The sequence below is a fragment of the Salmo salar genome, chromosome ssa20 (genome assembly GCF_905237065.1).
Source record: "Salmo salar chromosome ssa20, Ssal_v3.1, whole genome shotgun sequence".
In the NCBI taxonomy this organism is placed as follows: domain Eukaryota; kingdom Metazoa; phylum Chordata; class Actinopteri; order Salmoniformes; family Salmonidae; genus Salmo; species Salmo salar.
In genome coordinates, this window is record NC_059461.1 from 14268391 (window position 1) to 14294879 (window position 26489).

Below are 26489 nucleotides of genomic sequence, written 5' to 3' on the forward strand. Positions count from 1 at the left end.
CCCCAAAGTAAAAAAAAGTTTGACAACCCTCCTCTATTTTTTAAATTTCTATCTGTCCATTGTTATTTCTTTTTTATTGTGTCCCCCTTGGGGAAATGTGTCTTGTGTCTCAACACAAACAAGCGCAGGTACTACATTCAGTACAACATACTGTAGAGCATTAGGCCTACATCCATCTAGGTCTTGGACATTTAGGTGATGTGTGATCCACCTCCAGATACAAGCCCCTATGCCCAGCCACCTGGCCTTATTGGAGAGGAGTGGCTGCAGAAGGAGTGGAAGTGCTGGTGCAGCACCTAGGTTACCTGCCAGATGAGTACAAAATGGGCAGGTGAGAGCAGCTAACCAGTGTGAGCAACTCATTTCTCCTTGACTAAATGTGTTCATACAAACCTCTGTTACCTTTCCATTTCACTGTAGAACCAAGATATTTATCCGCCACCCCAGGACACTTTTTGCCACAGAGGATGCCTTTGAGGCCTGCAAACATTTACTTGGTAAGGACAGGAAAACTAAGATAAATCAAGAGGTTTTATTGATTTGCATAGAGATTGTAATATTACTCATTGATATTACAGCATCAAGGATTCAGGCCCAGTACAAGGGATACTGGCAAAAAGGACAATTCAGAAGACAGAAAGAAGCCGGTAAGTGACTGCTAAGCTACATGATGTGGTCCTCTGTAGCCATTGTTGAGGAAGCTACTCTGAAAATCTAGTTTACCAAGCTACCAATTACTTTACACAAGAAGACGTTAAGATACACTAAAACTACCCTTAAAGGGCAATTCCGCCACATTTCAACCTCATATTCATCATCTCCAGCATCAAACCAGTGTCTACATATGTTAAATCAGTGCATTTCTATGATCTGTGGTAAAAAAATATAAGAAGGATTAAAAGTAAAAAAAACTGGGATTTTCAAAAGCTGCAATGCGTTTCAAGCCAAAGGGAGGGTATTTTCTTGCTCCTCACATCACTGCGAATCTCATAGTGTTTTAAAATAACTGTTCATCTTTAATGATGTCATCGGGTAGAACTTTTTCACTTTATAACTTCTACAAAACGTAGAAATGTGCCGTTTTGAAAATAGTGTTGACACTGGTATTGTGCTGGAGGTAATGAAAATGAGGTTGAAAAGTGGTGGAGTTGCGCTTTAAGAAAAACGTTGAAAAAGTCGTTCACTACATCCGAACTACTCCATCGTGATAAATTATATATCATAGACTACAAATCGGAAGAACAGATTAATTTAGGTTCATATGTTAACAGAGGGGTTAACATGGCAAAAAGGTAATTGACTACTGAAAAGATTACCTAGATTTGAATTAGGTTCAAGTACCACTAAGCTACTGTAAAATGTAGTTAAATTACTAGTTGAACTACAGGTAGTTAGTTCACTATTCCCAAACACTGCCTGTAGCTCAGTTGGTAGAGCATGGTGCTTAAAACACCAGTATAGTTGGTTTGATTCCCAGGAACACCCACATGTAAAAAAAAATAAATAAATTTTTAATGGATGCATGCATGACTGTAAGTTACTTTGAAGAAAAGTGTCTGCTAAATGGCATATATTTATTCAATATACACTGAACAAAAATATAAACGCGACATGTAAAGCGTTGGTCCCATGTTTCATGAGCTGAAATAAAAGATCCCCAAAATTGTCCATATGCACAAAAAGCTTATTTCTCTCAGATTTTGTGTACAAATTTGTTTACATTACTGTTGGTGAGCATTTCTCCTTTGCCAAGATAATACATCCACCTGACAGGTGTGGCATATCAAGAAGCTGATTAAACGGCCTGATCATTACACAGGTGCACCTTGTGCTGGGGAGAATAAAAGGCCACTCTAAAATATGCAGTTTTGTCACAACACAATGCCACAGATGTCTCAAGTTTTGAGGGAGTGTGCAGTTGGCATGCTGACTGCAGAAATGTCCACCAGAGCTGTTGCCAGAGAACTGAATCTTAATTTCTCTACCGTAAGCCCCCTCCAATGTTGTTTTAGAGAATTTGGCAGTACGTTCAACCAGCCTCACGACCGCAGACCAAGTGTATGGCGTCTTGTGGGTGAGCGGTTTGCTGATGTCAACGTTGTGAACAGAGTGCCCCATGGTGGCGGTAGGGTTATGGTATGGGCAGGCATAAGCTACGGACACCGAACACAATTGCATTTTATCAATGGCAATTTGAATTCACAGAGATACCGTGACGAGATCCTGAGGCCCATTGTCATGCCATTCATCCGGCGCCATCACCTCATGTTTCAGCATGATAATGCACAGACCCATGTCGTAAGGATCTGTACACAATTCCTGGAAGTTTAAAATGTCCCAGTTCTTCCATGGCCTGAATACTCACCAGACATGTCACTCATTGAGCATGTTTGGGATGCTCTGTATCGACGTGTACGACAGCGTGTTCCAGTTCCAGCCAATATCCAGAAACTTCGCACAGCCATATTGAAGAGAAGTGGGACAACATTCCACAGGCCACAATCAACAGCCTGATCAACTCTATGCGAAGGAGATGTGTCATGCTGCATGAGGCAAATGGTGATCACACCATATTCTGTGGTTTTCTGATCCACACCCCTACCTTTTTTTAAGGTATATGCGACCAACAGATGCATATCTGTATTCACAGTCATGTGAAATCCATAGATTAGGGCCTAATTAATTTATTTCAATTGACTGATTTCCTTATATGAACTGTAACTCAGTAAAATCTTTTCAATTGTTGCCATGTAGAGTTTATATTTTTGTTCAGTATATTATGACGTGTGTAACATGACATAGGATAAATGGTACATTTTTGGAGAGCAGGAACATTGTAGACAAGCTATATATTAATTTCACTGGCCATGCAAACAGAATGAAGTAGTCTGAACTAAAACTAAATATACAGAGACATTCAATAAGTTCACCGTTCTCTCCATTTTTAATAAAATACCTGTTGTGATCCTTAGCCACCAAGATTGAGACTTGCTGGAGAGGAGTACAAGCCAGGAAAGAGAAAGGGAGGAGACAATGGGCAGTCAAGATCATCAAGAAGTAAGATGGAGGACAAGATTATATCTTCGGGCTCTAACACTACAATGTTGATCCATCAACCAAAATGACATAACATAATTTATACTCTAGACTAGAGTTTATGTCATAGTTTAGGTCCATAGTGGATTGAAGCCTATCATTTACAGCACAGTCCCGGAAGGCAGAAGGCAGTGTTACAAATACATGATCAATTTGATCATTTTCTATCCCAGGTTTATTAAAGGATACATGGCCAGAGGGGAGGCAAAGACCACCGATAACTCAGAATACCTGGCCTTTGTCAGACAGAACTACCTAAACAGGCTGAAAGACAATCTCCCCAAAATGGTTCTGGATAAAACCAGCTGGCTAACCCCTCCACCGGTATTGACGGAGGTATGTATTGATATTGGAATTAAGTTACATTGAATTGAGGATGGCTGTTTTGCTTAAAGGGGAAGCTCAGTGAAACATGGCTGTTGAACTGTGCTTGCTCTACTTGTACAGACCTCAGAGATCCTGCGTCAGCTCAACATGCGTCTCATGGTGAGGAAGTATATCAGAGGTATCACTGCACAACAGAAAGCACAGGTAAAACCAGAATTACTCCTTCATTTTCCATTTTAACCCAATGAGTCCCACCATCACGCCGGTCTTGAATTAGGAACAGAAGTTGAAAGAATGCTGAAATATCTTACTCAAGTAGATGTACTGTTACTATGTATAATGACATTTTACTCAAGTAGAAGTAAAACTGCTGGTGTGCGACACCGGGTGTTAGCTAAATAACTAGCTTGCTAGTTAGCGACATCGCGTGCTAGCTATCACACGGTGTTGCTCCGGCCTGCGGTGTACCGGACTAGCTGGCTAAACTAACACACGGTGTCCGTCTGCCGAACACCTGCCCTCGCCGTCGTTAACAGAACTGCAGGAAAACAGTGCCCGACAGGCGGGGACGAAGGTCACTGTATACCGGTGCACGGCTAGCTAGCTACCGTTGTTACCCCCGCCCTTTCTTCTGTGGGGTTTATCGGCGGCTGCCATACAACATTATTGTGCATTAACGCCACCTACTGTACTGGAGCGCCCCCCGCCTCCCATCTGTCCTCGCGTAAAAATGTACCAATAGAAGTATGAAGAGGGGTTCCTGCAGATACAGGAATGTCGACATGCCGGAACCGCCCGAATCGCAGGCCGCAATTGCACCCTTCTCAATCTGGGGAGTGCCAGGGCACACTGGACATACCGAAAATATTTGATGTCAAATTAGCTCTAAAGGCAACAACAGAACCTCATGGAAATGCAACAAATAACAATTAACCAAACGCGGTGTGCGTCTGTGACTCTAGTGACGAGGGGAGCAGGGAGGCGGAGAGGGAGATATCAACCAAGTCGACTTGCACTGGTAGATTAAAGGGCTCTCCACAGTGATTTCACAGTCTTTTTATTTATCATGATTTAACTAGGCAAGTCAGTTAAGAACAAATTCTTATTTACAATGACGGCCTACCAGAAGGCAAAAGGCCTCCTGTGGGACGGGGGCTGGGATATTATTATATATATTTTTTAAATATAGGACAAAACACACATCACGACAAGAGACACAACACAACACTATAAGACCTAAGATAACAACGTAGCAAGGCAGCAACACATGACAACACAGCATTGTAGCAACACAACATGATAACAACATGGAAGAAACACAACAGACAATAGCACAAAATAGGGTACAAACGTTATACAACAGACAACAGCACAAAGGGCAAGAAGGTAGAGACAACAATACATCACGCAAAGCAGCCACAACTGTCAGTACGAGTGTCCATGATTGAGTCTTTGAATGAAGAGATTGAGATAAAACTGTCCAGTTTGAGTGTTTTGTTGCAGCTCGTTCCAGTCGCTAGCTGCAGCAAACTGAAAAGACGAGTTGCCCAGGGATGTGTGTGCTTTGGCGACCTTTAACAGAATGTGACTGGCAGAACGGGTGTTGTATGTGGAGGATGAGGGCTGCATTAGATATCTCAGATAGGGGGGAGTGAGGCCTAAGAGGGTTTTATAAATAAGCATCAACCAGTGGGTCTTGCGACGGTTATACAGAGATGACCATTTTACAGAGGAGAATAGAGTGCAGTGATGTGTCCTATAAGGAGCATTGGTGGCAAATCTGATGGCAGAATGATAGAGAACATATAGCCGCTCGAGAGCACCCTGACCTGCCGATCTATAAATTGTCTCCGTAATTTAGCATGGGTAGGATGGTCATCTGAATCAGGGTTAGTTTGGCAGCTGGGTTGAAAGAGGAGCGAATGCGATAGAGGAAATCGATTTAACTTTAGCCTGCAGATTTGATATGTGCTGAGAGAAGGACAGTGTACCATCTAGCCATACTCCCAAGTACTTGTATGAGGTGACCACCTCAAGCTCTAAACCCTCAGAGGTAGTAATCCCACCTGTGGGGAGAGTGGCATTCTTCTTACCAAACCACATGACCTTTATTTTGGAGGTGTTCAGAACAAAGTAAAGGGTAGAGAAAGCTTGTTGGACACTAAGAAAGCTTTGTTGTAGAGCGTTTAACACAAAATCTGGGGAGTGGCCAGCTGAGTATAAGACTGTATCATCTGCATATAAATGGATGAGAGAGCTTCCTACTGCCTGAGCTATGTTGTTGATGTAAATTGAGAAGATCGTGGGGCCTAGGATCGAGCCTTGGGGCACTCCCTTGCTGACAGACAGTGGCTAAGACCGCAGATTTTCTGATTTTATACACTGCACTCTTTGAGAGAGGTAGTTAGCAAACCAGGCCAAAGACCCCTCAGAGACACCAATACTCCTTAGCCGACCCACAAGAATGGAATGGTCTACCGTATCAAAAGCTTTGGCCAAGTCAATAAAAATAGCAGCACAACATTGCTTAGAATCAAGGGCAATGGTGACATCATTGAGGACCTTTAAGGTTCCAGTGACACATCCATAACCTGAGAGGAAACCAGATTGCATACCAGAGAGAATACTATAGACATCAATAAAGCCAGTCAGTTGATTATTGACAAGTTTTTCCAACACTTTTGATAGACAGGGCAAAATAGAAATAGGCCTATAATGCAATTGCCAAATGCAATTCTTGAGGTGGAGTAACTTTGCAAGATCACAGTCGAATTAGGGGCTGAACCTGTTTTTAGTTCTCATTTTCTTTATGGGGGCATGTTTGTTAACAATACCACTGAAAATATCAAAAAAGAAGGTCCAAGCGTCTTCGACAGAGGGAATCAAGCTGATTCTATACCATTTTACAGAGGCCAGTTCATGAAGGAAGGCTTGCTCATTAAAGTGTTTTAGCAAGCGTCTATGACAAATCAGGACAGATCATTTCACTGAGCAGCCATTACGAACACAGGCTGTAAAACAGTGATCGCTAAGGTCATTACAGAAAACACCAGACTGATACCTATCAGGAATATTTGTGAGGATAACATCTCGGAGAGTAGTCTTTTCTGGATGTTTGGAGTCATACCTTGTGGGATTGGTAATAATCTAACAAAGATTTAGGGAGTCCCATTGCTTTAGGACTTGGTCAGGTAGATTTAAGTATGTCCCAGTTCAGGTCACCTAGCAGGACAAATTCAGACTTTGTGTAAGGGGCCAGGAGAGAGCTTAGGGCAGGTAGGGTACAGGCCGGTGCTGATGAAGGACGATAGCACCCAGCAACAGTCAACAAAGAGCTATTTGAAAGTTTAATGCTTAGAATCAAATTGTTTGGGGATAGACTTCGTGGAGACAACCGAGCACTGAAGGTGATCCTTGGTAAAGATTGCCACTCCCCCACCTTTGGAAGATCTGTCTTGCCGAAAAAGGTTATAACCAGAAAAGTTAACATCAGTATTCAAAACACTCTTCCTTAACTACGTCTCAGTAATGACCAACACATCTGGACTGGATGAACCCATACTTTCAATTGATCCATTTTAGGTAATAAGCTTCTAGTGTTAACGTGCAGAAAACCCAGGCTTTTACGAGAGCAGAAATCAGTGAAGCAGATATCAGAGCACAAGTCAGAATTGGGGCTTGCAACAGTAGATGGGCCAGGGTGTGCATGCACATTTCCAGATATCATCAGCAGTAACACAATCAAGGCACGGCAGAAGACAGGGAGAGCTCTGCAGTGCTGATTTATGACATCTGAATGTGCATTAGATGGCAACAAGATCATATTGTACAGCAATTTCATCAGGTAACATGAATACAAAGCCGGCGAGAGGTGGTTAGAATAGGAGCTATGGAGTGTTCCAAAAATTCTGCTGCACAAAAGTACGAAGAACTACAGAGCTACACAAGCGAAGCTCCGTTGGATCTGTCACGGATCCGTTGACTGCGTGGAGCCCTTAATTTATGGTTAGATATTTATAACCTCATCTGAGGAGATAGTACCTGTCTTGACCACATCAAACCAAAATAAGCTAGTTACACTAGCTAGCCAGCTAGCTAATGTTAGCTAGGCTAATTGAGACTAGCTACATAACTTTAACTGTGTGCTAACTCCACTCCATTCAGATTATTAAGTAGCAGCCCACTGTTGGCTCTTGGTGTTGTAGCCGTTCCTTCTCATTTAACTTTTAGTTCTGTTATTATAATTCCATCTTCCATTGACTAGCCGAGATATCTAATAAATTGCCACATGGAGGCTCTAGCTCTATAGACGGGTTAGCTGACAACATCACGAAAACAATGCTTCAATGGGGCAGAAGTCCTGTGTTGTTGTGATTCTGGATGGCCAGATAGCTAGCAACAATGACAAGAAGCTGCCATGTGGGGAATCGTAGGTGGATAGTTTCAGTTAGATTTTATCTTGTTCTTGATACCATGTCTTGTTTTGAGGTGTTTCGACACTTTTACGCTAATATAACTCAAATTAGCTAGGTAGCTAACCAACAACTGTAACAATGTACAGTACCAGTCAAAAGTTTGGACACACCTACTCATTCAAGGATTTTTCTTTATTTTTACTATTTTCTACATTGTAGAATAATAGTGAAGACATCAAAACTATGAAATAACACATATGGAATGATGTAGTAACCAAAAAATTGTTAAAAAAATCAAAATATATTTTATATTTGAGATTCTTCAAAGTAGCCACTCTTTGCCTTGATGACAGCTTTGCACACTCTTTTTTTGTCTGTTTTGCATGTTATTTTGGCATTAATATGTGTCATATCAGTTTACAAACAATGTTAAATAATATATATCATTCAGTAAATAAAGCTGCATACACACGTATTCTCTTTTTTGTTTTCTTGAGTAAGGCAGCTCCGAAATGCAGGTGTTTCAGCCTAGCTCAGCGCTTTCTGTGGTGGTGGTGGGGCGAGCCAGCAGAAAATAGGAGCATTGCGTCGTGATTGGCTCAGTGTTCTGTCACTCATGGAGACAGTACGTCATCGCCAAGTTTAAGTGCTTAGTAAGTGTAGACATCCAAAATTTCAGCCCCTTGGGTCCTGCAATAGTTATATTTCAAGTGCCCTTTCAAAAAGGCTCAAGGTCATTGGCCACAGATAAAATTACGTCAAATCCCGTTATATGTACAGTAGCTTTGATTGGACTGATCATGTCAACGTCATACTTTCAAAGTCTTAGCTAGTAGTCATCATCATGAATCAAGTCGACAATCTACCAGCAAATCCTTTTTAATCCTTGTCATATGAAGAGAAATAATGAAGAGAAATTATAGATAAAACGCATCAGTGCTCATTGGCCATTGGACATAAAGATTACACAAGAAGTTGGAAATCACAAATTCAACAATGAGTCGTTTGGAAGGAATCAGTGGCAACTGCAAGCATTGCAATGCAACCACTAATGTTAGCCTGCTATTCAATGGGGTGGCTCTGTGTTTTTCCCCCGAGTTCTCACCATAAATCCAGAGAATGCCAGACTTTGATGACAAAGTTTGATGACAAAATTTTCCCACAAAGGACCGCCACGCCACCTTCACAAGGTGAGTCCAAAAATGTCTTGTATGCTGCTGCATAAATTATGTAATATGCAAGGGACATATGTGTACTGTAGCTAAGAAAGTAATACTAAGTGTATGTTGTGTAGTAAGCTGTTAGTAGCCCATGTGCCTCACCCTAATAATTTGTCTATTTTCACCAACGTGGTATTGTAAACACATCGTTCGTGGCTGTTGTGTGCTTGTTTGCCAACTTTTTTTGTACAGTTTTGACAGTGCTACTGATAGTGGTGGTGGCGCTTGGCTTGCACGTGCAAATTCAGCACACACAACATTCTATAGTAGAATTGTGTTATTTCACGTGTCAAATTAAAAGCTTATTTAATGTGTCATATAGTGTTATATGACGTGTATCTTTTTTGACACACAAAGACCCAAATGGCGTTCAATGTGCCTCACCCTAATAATTTGGTCTATTTTCACCTACTGTTCTAACTTGGTTGTGCACATGTAGCCTATAACTTGTTTTAGAGAAATGCAATCATCGAATATTGTAAGAGCTTTCATTGTCTGTTTATATGCCCCCTTTATTAATCTTATGGTTCTGACTTGTTGTACAGGGAGTACACTGGAAAAACGGCCCATGTTCTGAATTCTGTCGCTGTACATTTCAAAAGTGCTGAACAAATAGTTATATTGACTACATACGTGGTCGTTTGCTCATTAATGTCTTTATCGAAATAACGGATTGCCTCTTATCCGCTTGTCTTCCCCTTATGCCATAGTTTGTACATCTCAATTGTCAGTAGAAACCACATTTGTTAAAGCAAGTCAGCCATATCAGCTATGTTTTTTTAAAAGGCAGTAAATGAGGCTGAATGAACTGTTTCGCTGCCAGACAAGGCTCCGTTGAAAGCCAGGTGTATCAGTGGTAAGGTGTTGGGACTGCTGTTGGGACTCTGCTGTTGGGACAGCTTTATGTAGGCCCTAACAGTTTGTGGGCACCATTTGTCACTGTTATTTTGCAATTATTGTATTGTTTAGTGTTGTGTTGTGTAGTGTAGTGGATTTGCTGGCATGCATCCCAATTTATTTTTTTTGTCCCACCAACATTTACATGCTAAAATCACCACTGCTTATTATTCTCAGATACTGAGACTGTAATGAGTCTGTCAGATGTTCTCTGATCTAAAAAGTTGCCTAATGGGATGAGCCCATGTCTAGCTGTAGCTATTGTGTTGACACACACAGTTATATGCAAGATGAATTAATGTATTGTTCTCTCTCACTTCACATGCAGACACACACTCAATGAAATGAGATTGATGTGTAGACAATACATTATTTGTGAGAAACACTGATGTTGAATGAATACATCAATCATGAAGGTTAATGTAATGAATGATAGCCCTACTTCAACTCTCATTAATGTGTCATGAACGGCTGCACATTTTATGTGATTGAATTATGTGATACTTGGCTATTCTATGCTTTCATACATCATCTGAGTGATCTAACCAAATATAAAAGAATAATTAAACTTGACCCATTCTATTTGATACTTACTGAGTCTGGCTTTTAGATTAGCATTATCATAATTTACACAAGACTAAGTACATTATATAGCTAAAAATCCTAAATCTCTCTAAATATGTCATGACCAAGTAAGCTAATGTTAGCTAAATAGCTAGCTAGTTCACTTGTTTTTGATGTTAGCCTAGCTAATGTTGTTACCTAGCCCACCACATATAGTGACAATGATGTGCTAGTCACAATAACGGCTAATATTTTCGGGTGCTGGTTAGCCATGCAGCTAGCTAGCTAACTTACTGTAGCTGCAAGGATAGCCTCTCTTGTACCTGAAGGAGAACTGGTCACTGAAATGCGACCAGGGATTCTCCTCCTTGTCTTCTTCAGAAGACACAGACACTAGGTATGTGTCTGGATTGTCTCCTGACTCTCCTCAGAGTCCGCTTTGATAAAAAATAAAAAAAATGTACTCTCCTTCATGACATGTCAGACTAACAAAGTAATTTTTGCGTTTTTGAAAATCTGCCTATCATCATCGTTCAGTTTGTGTGCACGGCCTAACTGGATAGGCCTGTTTGGTGCGTGATGCGTGACATTTTATTTGAGGGGCTCCAGCCCACATAACATCATGATAAACTATGGATAGCCTAGAAAATTGTAGTCTGTAACTTATGGTTTTAAAAAGGTAGCGAAATACAAAAATTAATTCAAAACATACTTAAATAAAAACGTAATTACTGACTTAGAAGAATACTCAAAAAAGTACAAGTACTCGGGAAAGCTACTCAATTACAGTAACAAGAGTATTTGTAATTAGTTACTTCCACCCCTGTTTAGGACTTTTAACACACAAAGTGTGCTTGAGCTACAGACTTCTGGGTTGTACCATTGGGATTAACGGGGGCTGAGCTAGAGCAGTGTTTGTGAGACAAGAGCAGATCCCGAAAAGGCTCCGGGCTGGGTCTTTTTACTAAAACACCCGAATGGTTAAGCTACTAAAAACGATTAAAAGCTATCTATGAAAAGATGAGACTCTCATATAAATGCTCTATCTACACAAGAGTTTTTAGCAGGTAAGGGGTTCTTCTACATAGAAGATCGTAGGAAATCCCAGAACATAGTGTCTATAATACAGTAATAAACTCACATAGTTGCTGTCACTCCAAACTCCTGAAAGTTGTCACTGACGAGTTGGATATTAATTTCCCACTGAGCAAACAATTTCTGTACTTACAGCTTCATATAAATTCATTCTGATCAGGTTTTTGCTTTGGCGGACAGTATTTTTTTTAAATGACATTTGTGAATCAAACTCACGAAATCAACAGTCCCGTGTGGCTCAGTTGGTAGAGCATGCTGTTTGCAACGCCAGGGTTGTGGGTTCGATTCCCACGGGGGACCAGTACGGAAAAAAATGTATGAAATGTATGCATTCACACTGTAAGTTGCTCTGGATAAGAGCGTCTGCTAAATGACTTAAATGTAATGTGAAATTGTTGTTAAATCTAAGTGCTGGACATGCAGATAAATGGAACTCAGATAAATAAAAACTATATTTTTGCTATCCATTACATCATGGAAATAGTAGACAACAGACTTTTGTTGTAGTACTGTACATTTTTTATTTTATTTACTGTGTTGTAGGCATAGGGGCCTAAAAAGTTAGGTTTTTAAACCTTGTATAGCCTGTATAGCCTATGCAGATGTTTGTGATCACATGAATGTGTTATTCCATCTTTGTGATGTTTATTAATTGTGTCTCCCTCCCAGCTTCAACTCAAGGGGATCACCAGTGTCATCTTCAAGGGCAAGAAGGACAGCTACCCACAGAGTGTCTCCCAACCCTATGTGGACACCAGGATCAGTTAGTATATAGTAGCACAGCGGTTCCCAAACTAGGGGTCGCGACCCCATCTGGGTTCACCTGATATGAAAATAGGGTCGGAGGAGAATTTCCAATATATATATATATATATATATATATATATATATATATACAGTACCAGTCAAAAGTTTGGACACACCTACTTATTCAAGGGGTTTTCATATTTTTTTACTATTTTCTAGGCACAGTAGTGCACAGTCGCGAAAGCCAACATCACCCACGACAGAGAACGGTTGATTGTCAAGGGCAATGAATTCCATTATCTTGGCGTTAATGGATCTCGCCTTTGAGTTGTCTCGCTGAAATGTTGTTACTCTTTCAAATGACTGCTCGACTTGTTGACTGCTTGATCCACACAGCAGACATTGTGGGCTAGGTTAGGAATGCTGTGTTGCAGGTGTAGCGCAACATTTTACATGGCGTCATTACGTCATGTACCTACGTTATATAGGTATGCACGTCAGCTTTGACATTGGTTTTTCACATCAGCGTTAAACTAGACATCGGGCCGATACCGATGTTGGCATTTTTAGCTAATATCGTCTGATTCCGATATGTTCACCGATATATTGTGCATCCCTAATGGACACTTTTTAAACAATGCAGGTTTCTCTGACCAAATAGCCTAACCTAAATGGTGCCAAATCCAACAAAAACAAATGTGTTGTTATGTAATAAACTATCCTAAAAGAAAAAAATCCTAAAAGCAGGCCAGGTCAAAGTAAAATGGACAATATGGAATGGACAATCACAATTGCTGTCCAGGAGTTTCACCCCATTGTCATAATCAGTGGTTTAAAGTTTGTCAATTTTTGACAATCTGTCATAGCAAAAATAAAATACTTCTGCACTTCCTGCTGTAAACATGTTGCAAATAGAGTCATGATAACTCCTGATAATAATAGTGACGACATCAGAACTATGAAATAACACGTATGGAATCATGTAGTAACTGTCACTTTGGCATGAAGAGACTCGGGAGACAGGCACAGGAATGCGTAATAGTTTTTTTTATTATGCTCACATTACGGCGTGCCATTTTAAGGCACGGGGACAAAGACCAAACAAACACGTAACAAAAACACAGGGTTGAAACCCAAACAAAGGAGCGAGGAGTACCTCGAATAAATTACACTTGCGCACAATGATTAACACACGGGATGAGATCCGTAATCATCTGCACAATCCACAAGGGCATGAAAGCCCAAAACACACAGCACAGTTACTCACACGCACCAACAGACATAGTAACTATAATCGACAGCACCATGGTGAACAAAGGGCACATATATACAAATACAATCAGTGGGAATAGGGGCCAGGTGTGCGCAATGAAAGTTCCAGAGGGATCCGCGACAGTAACCAAAAAAGTGTTAAACAAATCAAAACATATTATATTCTATATTCTTCAAAGTAGCCACTTTTTTCCTTGATGCACACTCTTGGCATTCTCTCAACCAGCTTCATGAGGAATGCTTTTACATCAGTCTTGAAGGAGTTCCCACGTATGCTGAGCACTTGTTGGCTGCTTTTCCTTCACTCTGCGGTCCAACTCATCCCAAACCATCTCAATTGGGTTGAGGTTGGGTGATTGTGGAGGGCAGGTCCTCTGATGCAACACTCCATCACTCTCCTTCTTGGTCAAATAGCCCTTACACAGCCTGGAGGTGTGTGTTTGGGTCATTGTCCTGTTGAAAATCAAATGATAGTCCCACTAAGCAGCAGGTAGCCTAGTGGTTAGAGCATTGGGCCAGTAACCGAAAGGTTGCTAGATTGAATCCTTGAGCTGACAAGGTAAAAATCTGTTGTTCTGCCCCTGAACAAGGCAGTTAACCCACTGTTCCTAGGCCATCATTGTAAATAAGAATTTGTTCTTAACTGACTTACCTAGTTAAATAAATAAAAAATAAACACAAACCAGATGGGATGGTGTATCCCTGCAGAATGCTGTGGTAACCATGTTGGTTAAGTGTTTTCTAAATAAATCACTGACAGTGCTCGTGTTACTTGGCCCTAGCAAGTCTCTTCTTCTTATTGGTGTCCTTTAGTAGAGGTTTCTTTGCAGCAATTCAAACATGAAGGCCTGATTCACATAGTCTCCTCTGAACAGTAGATGTTGAGATGTGTCTGTTACTTGAACTCTGTGAAGCATTTATTTGGGCTGCAATCTGAGGTACAGTTAACTCTAATGAACTCATCCTCTGCAGCAGAGGTAACTCTGGGTCATCCTTTCCTGTGGCGGTCCTCATAAGAGCCAGTTTCATCATAGCGCTTGACGGTTTTTGCGACTGCACTTGAAGAAACTTTCAAAGTCCTTGAAATTTTCCGAATTGACTGACCTTCATGTCTTAAAATAATGATTGACTGTCATTTCTCTTTGCTTATTTGAGCTGTTCTTGCCATAATATGGACTTGGTATTTTACTAAATAGGGCTATCTTCTGTATACCACCCCTATCTTGTGACAACTCAACTGATTGGCTCAAACGCATTAAGAAGGAAAGAAATTCCACATATTAACTTTTAACAAGGCACACCTGTTAATTGAAATGCATTACAGGTGACTACCTCATGAAGACAAGAGTGTGCAAAGCTGTCATCAAGGCAAAGGGTGGCTACTTTGAAGAATCTGAAATATAAAATATATTTTGATTTGTTCAACACTTTTTTGGTTAATACATGATTCTATGTGTGTTATTTCTATGTGTGTTATTTCATAGTTTAAGCAGACTGTGTTTGTCTATTGTTGTGACTTAGATGAAGATCAGATCAAATTTTATGACCAATTTATGCAGAAGTCCAGGTAACTCCAAAGGGTTCACATACTTTTTCTTGCCAATGTACTTCCCAATCTGTTTCAATGTGATCCTGGCTCTGCTGACATGCGGGTAAGTGGAATCGAACAGCTGATTGAGCTGTCATGTGACCGAATGCATTTACGGGTCACTGCAGAGGAGTTTTGGTTCCTGCCTCAACGGGAATACCCTGCCGTTTCCCTCTGAGCATTTATGTCGCATTCAAAACAACTGGGAACTCGGAAATCTCTGACTTTAGTGCGTTCAAGACAACTGGGAACTCGGAAAGAAACGAGCTCCGACTGGGATTTTTTTTTTAACGGTCATCCAACTCGGAATTCCAACTCGGGACCTCGGGCCTCTTTCTAGAGCTCTGACTTTCCGACCTGAAGATCACTAACGTCATAATTTGACCTCGAGTTCCCAGTTGTCTTAAAAACACCATACAACTGGTGGTAGGCTACCCTTCACCAGCTCAAATCTGTGTGAAGCTGGATTCAGTGCTCTCTCCTGCATTAAACCAAATATTGATCCAGTTTGGATGTGACCTCAGAGATGAGGTGCGCACTGTTGACTACGCCCCTTGACTTTGAGAAACTCCGACACGACACCCATCAAGCACACCCATCAAGCACACCCATCTCCTTAGTGGTGGTGAGATAAGAGACTTTGTCAGACTAATTTTCAATTGACTGTCATAGCCCCACATTAAAATGTGATGGTGAGTTAAAAAGACAATCAGAAACACTGTTAGAATGTTTTTCAATTGACTGCCATAGCCCCAAATAAACAAGTTAACATCGGCTGTTAATTACATTTTTTTTTTTTTCACCAGGTTGGGGTCGCGGGAATTTTCAGATATCAAAATGGGGTCGTGGGCCAAAAAAGTTTGGAAACCCTTGTAGTCGTGGATAGTATCTGTGTATTATGTGGTGTCTTACTTAAACTCGTATTTTAGAGTCAAATGCCACATTTTGCACTATGTTCTATTTTCAGGTGAACAGGACATAAATATGAAGGTCCTGCAGATGATTCGCCATGAAGGAATCAAGGTAATCAAGACACTTGTGTTGCAGTGTGTCCTTGGCACTTAAAACTCATAGAAAGATTGTTTCAATCACTTAAAAATATTTTCTCTCTTTTTCTCTCCTGCTCCCTCTCTCTCTCTCTATTTATCTTTCTGTCTCTCTCCCTCTCTTACTCTTACACCATCTCTCTTCTCTCTCTCTCTCTTCCCTGTCCCACCATCTTTCCTCTCTCTCGCTTTGCAGTACAGCATACCAATAGTGAAGTATGACAGGAATGGGTTTAAAGCCCGACCTCGGCAGCTCATCCTCACACAGACTGCTGCCTATGTGGTGGATGATGCCAAGGTCAAGCAGAGAGTGCTGTACACTACTCTGAACGGTGAGCATCCAGCATGCTATGGATGGGGTTCTAGCTTGTCTGATCTCTCTTGCAAAATGGATTTGATCTCAATGAGACGAATCTTAACTTCCATTTCAGTCACATTTTCACAATGGATTACTAGGTGAAAATTCTACTTAAGTGGAAGTTAGGATTCTTCCCAATGAGACTAATGTGGATAAATACTGGGTGTATAGAATAGATTTGGTTTTAAAGTTTACTGACCTGTGTGAGTGCTGCTTACTCGATTACAGGTGTGTCGGTCAGTACCTTGAGTGATGGCATCATCATTTTCCATATTGCAAGTGAAGACGATAAGCAGAAGGTAGGGGGACACGGTATCCACACACTCACACAACATATAGTATAATAGCTTGGTAATGTCTGTGTAGTGCCTCTGTTATTCAAGTGATTCTAACCAGGATACGCTCAAAATGGAATCCGATGTGCATCCAAAATGGCCCCCTATTACATATAGTGCACTACGTGCCCTGGTCAAAAGTATTGCACTATACAGGGAATATAATGCCCTTTCGGACACAGCTCTAATGCTATCCAATGTGTCCTGACCTCGTGTGTGTTCAGGGGGACCTAATCATGCAGTGTGACCACCTGTTTGAAGTGTTGACCAAACTCAGCGTGGTTGCCAACAAGCAGAGCACCATCAATGTGGTCCAGGGCAGGTAAGGCTGTGGCTGACAGGATTGATTCTGGGAGTTATAGTCGGATAGATCAAGGGGCCAGATGAGCTTACTTATGAATGTTATTTCATTTAGGATAGTCCACTCAGTAACACTTGCCAGTGTTTTCCAAGGAGTCCTGGGTGAATATGACTATGGTATGTGGTTATTTTCTAGCATCAAGTTTCAGATGCAGGCAGGGAAAGAGGGCATTGTGGAATTCAGCAGTGGCCAGGAGCCCATGGTGTACAAGGACAAGAATGGACATCTCATGGTGGTGAGTGATGCTGTTACTGCTACTGAGAGGGGCCTGGTTGCCTGTTCCCAGACCTGTTTGTGCTGTCTTGCCAACTCCTATGGCCATTGCCATGTAATTTGCCTCAGATCTGGGACCAGGCTCGTGCACAGCTGGTTAGAATCACATGATTTCTGCTGACTTTTATTTTAGCTGCTAGAAGAAGACATTTTGTTTTTATTATCCACATAAAGTAGAACGTTTCCTTTGGCTTCCCAGTGGCATTATACACAGAACAGACAAACAAATATTGAAATGACTGTGATCGCATTGATATGATATCAAACATAGGAAACGTTAACAAATGTTTGGAGTAAGATGCAGTTATTGTATGGTTTTTATGAGGACATGCACTACCTTGTGTTATGGACATACTGTGAACCATACAAAAAGGTCATTTTTGCAGCAGGCAGCTCCAGGATCGCGTTCATTAGGCACCAAACGGAAGAAAATGGACTGAAACAAAGAGGGACTACCATGTCCAATAGGAATATTTCATTTACTTGCAAGGGTTTTCAAATGTTTTCCGTTACATCCCCTAATTAACACAATACAGGTGATCAACACATGCAGGCTGAACGAATGACATATTCGTCACTCTAGGTTTCCACTCGGACCAGGGCTCGATGACCTGTGCAGGGTCCAGGACATAGAGACACACTAAGGAGAGGATGGACAGGCTCCCAGGAGACTGACCACCTGGCCACTGACTGACCAGACACATCTGGATTAGACCAAGAATTCTGCTCTTGTATTGCCTGATTCCAGATCTGTTTGTGTTGTGCACAAACTCAAGAGCCAGTTGCAAGACCCCACAAACAAATCTGTGATCAGGCTGGTTTTTGTTAATGATGAACACCCACAAAATACCTACAGCTGTTGCTTTCAGAAAACCCGAAACTACTAATGTACAAACCATTGAATCAATTTATTTAATGTCAATCAGGCAGAGCTCTTAAGAAAATATATTTCAGTTCTTCTTATGCACCAATCCTGTGTGAGAGAATTGACTGGAGCCAACCAAGTGTTCATTTAAAGACATGCTCCGGTACTTTGGCGACTAAGAAAGTATTTTTTAAACCTACACATTGGGCTGAATGTGTCAATTTGTAATTCATACATGAATCATCTATGAGCAGAATTACTGTCTTACCTCAATTAGCCAAGAAATTCCTAGTTTGAAAGCGACTTTTCTTAAAGCTGTGCTGCGCAATTTTCCCTAAATGTATCCTCACATGGACAGCCACCTAGCAATTTAAGTTCTAGCCAATGAGCTTGCATTTGAGTGACAGCTCAAGAGACCTGCCCAGTGTTATCCAACAAAGTTGCAGGGTGGGCCCAACGGCTCAGTGGACACAGCAGAGAAAGAGAAATGACGTCGTGCACAAACAATATGTGACATATACCACTTTTGGCTCATGAGCGCTACTTTCATACTGACTAATAAGTATATAAAAGTACCGGAGAATCTCTTTAAGGGACCCAAGAAAAGCACAAACCTGTGTCATGCCTATGATCTACCACACACTCGTATATTTCAATTCATTTGTGTTTGTGATTTCAAGGCTAAGGGAGCCTTATGTGTCTGCTGGTTTAGTATTTCAGATGTAAGTACTATATTCACATTACACTGTTGTTGAATTCAGAGTAAAGTGTAATACTCTCAAACAGTACATTATATATTTTTGTACTATAGCAAACTGTCAGGATGTGTATCATAATTTTGTTCTTCAACCAACATTCAAATGAAATTAGAAAAATAAAACAAATCACAACATTGTAGAACTCTTTAATTTATTTGATAAGGTACCGCATTTAAATGTTTTACATCTGTAGACAGATGTCTTTACAAGTATTGTTTCCTAAAAGAGAGCACATGTGGACATACAGTTACATTCCTTATTAATGAATACCCTGATGAGGGGCAGGTCTAAATGATCTGTTAAAAGCTTGTAGGAGAGAGCTCTCCTCCTTGGAGGGGGGGAGCTTTAGTTTCAACCATTCTTTTCAGCCTTGGAGCTCCAGCATTCAATCAACCCGGATAACACTTCACAGCTCAAGTTCTTCCCTTGTAAGCAATCACTGGCAAGAAGGGACATTGGGTTAAATGGGAAATCTAATTAATTAAAAAGAGGTTGCGTGAGAGTAAAGGTACTCTATTGTATGATATCTGTTTAATCGACTAAATATTGACTGATATTCAATAGGGTGAATAAAAAAATGCTATGAAAATCGTTGGAAATTGATAGAACATATGAAAGGCTGCGAGCAGCGACTGTCTACAATGACATCATCTGATTCAATACTGCCCCCTAGTGGACTTATTGTAGAACACCTGATTGACTGCCATCTACTTTGTGCATGAAACAAAAATAGAACTGTTTGGCAATAATGACCATCATTATGTTTGGAGAAAAAAAGGGAGAGGCTTGCAACCCGAAGCACACCATCCCAACTGTGAAGCACGGGGGTGGCAGCATCATGTTGTGGGGGTGCTTTGCTGCAGGAGGGACTGGTGCACTTCACAAAATAGATGGCATCACGAGGATGGAAAATTATGTGGATATATTGAAGCAACATCTCAAGACATCAGTCAGGAAGTTAAAGCTTGGTCGCAAATAAATGGGTCTTCCAAATGGACAATGACACCAAGCATACTTCCAAAGTTGTGGCAAAATGGCTTAAGGACAACAAAGTCAAGGTATTAGAGTGGCCATCACAAAGCCCTGACCTCAATCCCATAGAAAATTTGTGGGCAGAACTGAAAAAGCATGTGCGAGCAAGGAGGCCTACAAACCTGACTCAGTTACACCAGCTCTATCAGGAGGAATGGGCCAAAATTCACTCAACTTATTGTGGGAAGCTTGTGGAAGGCAACCGGAAAAGTTTGACCCAAGTTAAACAATTTAAAGGCAATGCTACCAAATACTAATTGAGTGGATGTAAAATTCTGACCCACTGGGAATGTGATGAAAGAAATAAAAGCTGAAATAAATAATTCTCTATTATTATTCTGACATTTTACATTCTTAAAATAAAGTGGTGATCCTAACGGACCTAAGACAGGGAATTTTTACTAGGACTAAATGTCAAGAATTGTGAAAAACTGAGTTTAAATGTCTTTGGCTAAGGTGTATGTAAACTTCCGACTTCAACTGAACCACAATTTACCGACAATCTGTCTTTATAGATGTAAGAGTCTCACCTGGTGTATGAGTATTTATTGTTGCTTCTGTTGTATAACAGTTTGACAGTAGCCTGTGTAGAGACAAAACAACAGAGGAAGATGTCAGTAAATATTCAATATGTGAGACTGGATCTTCCCCAGTAAATACTGGACGTGTACTTCACTCTGATGCCTGACTCAGCCAACAATACCTTACTAGAGGTGGCAATGAGTCTCTGTTCTTCCTTCGATGATGTCACCAGGGGAAGTTTACAGAACGGCTCGTACGACTCTTTGTTCTAGAACACCAATAAAAAAAATAAAAACATGAGTCATAATTTGGACATAGGTCCTCCAACAGATTGGGTGAGTTGGCTGGGCAAGTAATGGTCTATTTGTAGTAGGTAGAGGCAGCGGGAGGAAGTAGAGCTAGACAAAGGCAGAGTGTGGGTGTAGGGATGAGACTTAGACTATTTCACACCATTGTGCCGACCAAAACCATACTGGCGCTGATATTTTCCTTTTGACATGATTCTTTCCTGCACGATTCAAGCAACTATGGTGGCTGCATGACCAAGCCAGTGCAGTGCAATTTGGTTCAGCTCAGTAGTGTGAAAAGGCTGTAAAGAGGTGTGACAGGAGGAAAGACCAGTCTTGAGGGTGAGGGTACCCGAAGGGCAGCCTGACACTCATCAGCCAGGCCCTGGGGGTTGGGCTTGAATGAAAGAGCGGGAAGACTGAGGAACAAAGACTGCAGCTATGCTATCGTAAATACAGTATCTTATGCATTCTAAATTACCGCCCATTTGGAAAAGGAAAATGCAATAAATATTTACTCTGAGCTGCGCTTCGGTAGGTTGGTCGTAGATGCTGGCCGTGTTGGCCAACAGAGATCTTCCTGTCCTCGGAAAAATGTCACTGGTGGTAAATTGGATACGTTGTGTGTTATACTGGATACGTCGTCCGTCCTTTCCTAGCCCACGTTTACTGCGGCCGCTGCTAACGCAACGGCTAGGAAGTATCACTTCTGTAGTGAATAAGAGTTCAAAGTTCATACCATTCACAACCAAAACTCACGCCGAGGTTGGCTTAGTTCTGTACTTGACAGGTTAGTCCTTTTAACGCAGAGGCTTCAGACCTCACGTACCCGGAACCCCCTGGTTACATTTTAGTCAAAGGCTTATATAGTGGAGAGGGGAGGAGGGTGTGTTTCATCGTTTATAACCCCTGTCTCTTCACAGGGGCGGGCCACTGATTGAGTAGGGCTCTTTCCTTATGAAAACCCAATTCTCTCAATTGGAAGCTAAAATTACATTTAATCTCCTAACAAACAGTTTCAATATCAAACACTTAAATTGCACAACAATTCCATGTGAATCTGATAACTAGAATGTGTAGACTTTCCCAGGTACAGTTTATGTCGTCCTGTCATCAGTCATAATGTCTCAGATGACAACCGAACTGACATCCATACTCATTAAGTACCTGGTGTATTTCCAACTGGTTCTATTACCGAAATATGGTTCCTTTCCCCCAACTTGTTTGATGTTCCCAGACTCTCTATATTTAACACAGGCTATTTGAGAGTCCTTCAGTAGGGTCAGAGAGAGAGAGGGGAAGGGAGAAAGGTATTTATGGGGGGTCATAAACCTTACCCACAGGCCAACATCATGACACTACAAAGGGACAAGCACCAGATTAGAGACCCCTTTCATTTGTAATTAGTGTATGGGGGCAATTCCATGGTAGTGATGCTAAGATTCAGAGTTCTTGCTTTAAAAATGTATCCCAAACAAAAAACTGTTTGCTATGTTAAACAAACCATACAACTCTTTGCACAAGGATGACTTTGAAAAATGTCCACAGAAGATTTTACTAATACATTTACTTAAAGAACAGTGCAGATGCACAAGTTTGATAACAGAATGATGGCACCAAGAGCACAAACCATCACTGTTCTTAAAGTAAACGTGTTTTTGTAAAAATGTCTGGAAATTGTTAAAAGTAGTCATTGTGCATAGAGTTTTATGGTTTGTTTAACTCTGCAATCATTGATTTTTGTTTCACATACATTTGAAAGTGAAAAAGCTGAGATGCAGCATCACTCTGTTCCTCAAGAAATGCCCATAGCCAACTCCTAGGCTCGTTGTCATGCTCGTCTCGACTCTTGACAATGAATATTTAGGAGTTGGCAAGACAGCACAAACAGATCTCGGACCAGGATAGCAAAATACAGAAGCATGTTACAAAGACTCCTCACTCAGACACTGTGGATCCCTCCAACCATGCATTGTGGTGCCACTGACGTCTGACAGATACAGTACCTTCACTGTCTGTGAGGACCTCGATCCCGCCGCTGAACATGGCCTTGAGCATGGTGTCCTGCTTGGTGAGGGTCTGCATGGTGGTGTAGTAGAGCGCCCCGCCCACGTTCAGCTTCACATACTTGGAGCTGGGACTGGAGCACTTGAAGGAGGTGGTCGGGTTGTAGCCGCCGGCACTGCCGAGCTCACCACGATCTCTCCTGACATCTGTTCCTGTAATGGAGGCACAACATCAAGTCAAGTGTCACGATAACAAACAAGACAATGAGCTGCATGGACAGGTTGACTTTGGAAAACCAGTCCATTCAAACCCACATTGACCCCAAGCTTCAAGACTTGAGATCTTAAAGGATTCGCTAGATACAGTAGGTAGGACCTGCTATGGCCTAACCCAAAACCAATTTGATTCTCAGTTCTCACAGTTGGTTGTCTTCCCCACTTAGTTTCCCTGCCACGTACCCTCCACTCACCGAATGGCAGCTAACTTTTGTTCTGGCGAGATCACAGGTCACATACATAACCAGAGCTTTATATTCTAGACATAACTAGACGACTCCCAGGTAACTAACGTTAGCAGGCTAGCTAGCTATAGAATAACCCATTCATAGTAGCGCCTATTGACGATAATACCTTCTGGCCGGGGTTGGCCGCAGGAGTATTGTTAAAAGAGCCCCAACGTTCGTTCTTAACGTTAAAACGCATCGCTTGCGGTACGGTTTTGGAAACATAAGGAACGTATCTTTAAAATCAGCGACAAATCATTTTCAAAAAAAACAAAAGTTTAAATTAGTGCACACCTTTATAGGGTTAGAGTTCCCACACGGCCATATTTCCATGTTACAGCGCTTGTTTATGGAAACGGGGAAGACAGTGGACGACCTGTTCTAACTAAGCCATCTGCATCTCCGAACACCTGTGTGTAAATGGAATAGAAGCCACAAATGTGTTGAAGCTGACAGTATTTTTCAGTGACAACTGTTAAAACAATGTATAGTAACTGTGTATTTTGCATTTGTGAAATTATTTGGACGTGATATAAAAGAACCATACAGTACCGCAAATGAGAACCGAATCATGTTTAGATGGAATATTTGGCTTCCAGGGCCAATTCGCCCTTTAAACAGAACATGTAAGGTCCTTTAGTCCAATACTGGGCTAAACCAAAAAGACTAGCTAATAAATAATCGGCTAGCTAAAGTTAGGCCAAAGAGACAAGAATGTCCACATTTGACAAATGAGTGATCATTGATTCAATTGTTTTCTATTCCCGAAAGTGCTAGCTAACTACCATGTGATTTAGAACAATAACATTATTCAGTCATATCCACCCCCAACAGATTTAGGTAATCTAGCACCAGCCCGAGTCAGGAATCACCCACTTCCAGACAATAGTATTTTGCCAGGGGAACTTCTTCTTATGTGATGTTTAACGGTGGTTTGCATTCAACAAATGCTGCATTACCGCCACCTACTAGACTGGAGTATAACTCCCTTATACTTTGCTTGAATAAATAAATAAATAAATACCCTACAATCTACAACACTCACAAAAAAATTCAAATGAAATAATAATAATGTTAAAAAATACCACCCTACTCCACTATTTAAATCTATTTAGTCCTACTTCAGGCCAACAACCTAAAAGGATGGGACAACCCCACCTTAACACACCCTGTAACTTTTCTGTCAAGTCTCGCACACCCAAATACCTCTCTGCAGCTGCCACCACAACCTCAATTTTCTGTGAGTTATATTCCATCCCTGCAGTACAGTTGATAACCATTGCTATAAATGCCAAAAATCCAATCTTACTGAAACATATATCACTTGTTGGCCTATCCCTCGTAACCGGTACAGATCTACTACTCACACCACTCCTCTCAGCATCCCCTCCCCTTGACACATATTCCTCTACTTTCTTCACTGCCTCAGCATATGACAACTTCTGCTCTACTCTAACCCTGGAAACCTCAATCTGCCTCTCTGGCACGGGACATTTCTGATCCCAAGCCCCATGGGCACCCCTACAATTAACGCATACCACTACTTTCCCCAATGCTACACATTCCTTTGTCTCATGCCCTTCTGCACACTTCTAAACTCTCCTTCCAGACTCATATTTAGCATCTCCAATCCAAAATTAAATCTAGATTTCGGCTTCCTATTTCGCAACAAAGCCTCCTTCACTCATGCTGCCAAACATACCCTCATAAAACTGACTATCCTACCGATCCTTGACTTTGGCGATGTCATTTAAAAAATAGCCTCCAACACTCTACTCAACAAATTGGATGTAGTCTGTTACAGTGCCATCCGTTTTGTTACTAAAGCCCCATATACTTACTACCCACCACTGTGACCTGTATGCTCTCGTTGGCTGGCCCTCACTACATATTCGTTGCCAAACCCACTGGCTCCAGGTCATCTATGAGCAGCAGCAGCTGAAAAATGAGCTCCTACAAATATTGAAATTTACATGGTTTTTAGAGTGAAGTACATCGGAAAAAAGCAAAAGAAAACTGCAAGACTGAATAGGAGAAAAAACAAGCAACAAACAAAGAAGATAGGCTTTTGAAAAATAACTATTTTTCATAAAATTGTAGTTATCTTAGCTAGCTGAATTGTTTACCAGTTGCTAAGCAGTTGCTAGGGACTCTTTTGGAAGAAGCTAGCTAGCTAACGAAGAACAACAAAGAATATCTAGTTAACAGAAGAAAAGAAAGAGAAAATCAGGACAGAAGAAAAAGGATATCAAAGTGAAACAGTTCTCTAAAGACACAGGAGACAATAATACAAGAAACAACACTTCTGTAGCTTGTCAACTATGTGTCTGTCTATCCCTGTTCTCTCCTCTCTGCACAGGCCATACAAACGCTTCACACCGCGTGGCCGCTGCAACTCCAACCTGGTGGTCCCAGCGCGCACGACCCACGTGGAGTTCCAGGTCTCCGGCAGCCTCTGGAACTGCCGGTCTGCAGCCAACAAGGCTGAGTTCATCTCAGCCTATGCTACCCTCCAGTCCCTAGACTTCCTGGCGCTGACGGAAACATGGATTACCACAGATAACACTGCTACTCCTACTGCTCTCTCTTCGTCTGCCCACATGTTCTCGCATACCCCTAGAGCATCGAGCCAGCGGGGTGGTGGCACTGGAATCCTCATCTCTCCCAAGTGGACATTCTCTCTTTCTCCCCTGACCCATCTGTCTATCTCCTCATTTGAATTCCATGCTGTCACAGTTACCAGCCCTTTCAAGCTTAACATCCTTATCATTTATCGCCCTCCAGGTTCCCTTGGAGAGTTCATCAATGAGCTTGACGCCTTGATAAGTTCCTTTCCTGAGGATGGCTCACCTCTCACAGTTCTGGGTGACTTTAACCTCCCCACGTCTACCTTTGACTCATTCCTCTCTGCCTCCTTCTTTC

General features: G+C 41.4%; 1 protein-coding gene and 1 non-coding gene across 2 annotated transcripts in view; one reads left to right on the plus strand and one right to left on the minus strand.

Moving 5' to 3' along the window:
- Positions 1 to 19511, plus strand: part of LOC106580107 (unconventional myosin-Ih) — a 46406-nt gene extending 26895 nt beyond the window's left edge. The window contains 13 exon segments of the mRNA XM_045702967.1: positions 218 to 331; positions 421 to 497; positions 579 to 647; positions 2973 to 3057; positions 3270 to 3432; positions 3544 to 3627; positions 12284 to 12377; positions 16189 to 16244; positions 16464 to 16599; positions 16854 to 16924; positions 17185 to 17282; positions 17457 to 17556; positions 18178 to 19511. Of these exon segments, the coding sequence (XP_045558923.1) occupies positions 218 to 331; positions 421 to 497; positions 579 to 647; positions 2973 to 3057; positions 3270 to 3432; positions 3544 to 3627; positions 12284 to 12377; positions 16189 to 16244; positions 16464 to 16599; positions 16854 to 16924; positions 17185 to 17282; positions 17457 to 17556; positions 18178 to 18204 (1174 nt within the window). The 3' untranslated portion in view covers positions 18205 to 19511.
- Positions 19512 to 20780: 1269 nt separating this feature from the next.
- LOC106580234 (uncharacterized) lies at positions 20781 to 24468 on the minus strand. Its single transcript, XR_006760860.1, has 5 exons — positions 24120 to 24468; positions 23862 to 23977; positions 23065 to 23277; positions 20953 to 21039; positions 20781 to 20832 (listed from the first exon to the last, which is right to left on the minus strand). It is a non-coding gene; the product is annotated as an uncharacterized protein (transcript).
- Between the last annotated feature and the right edge of the window lie 2021 nt (positions 24469 to 26489).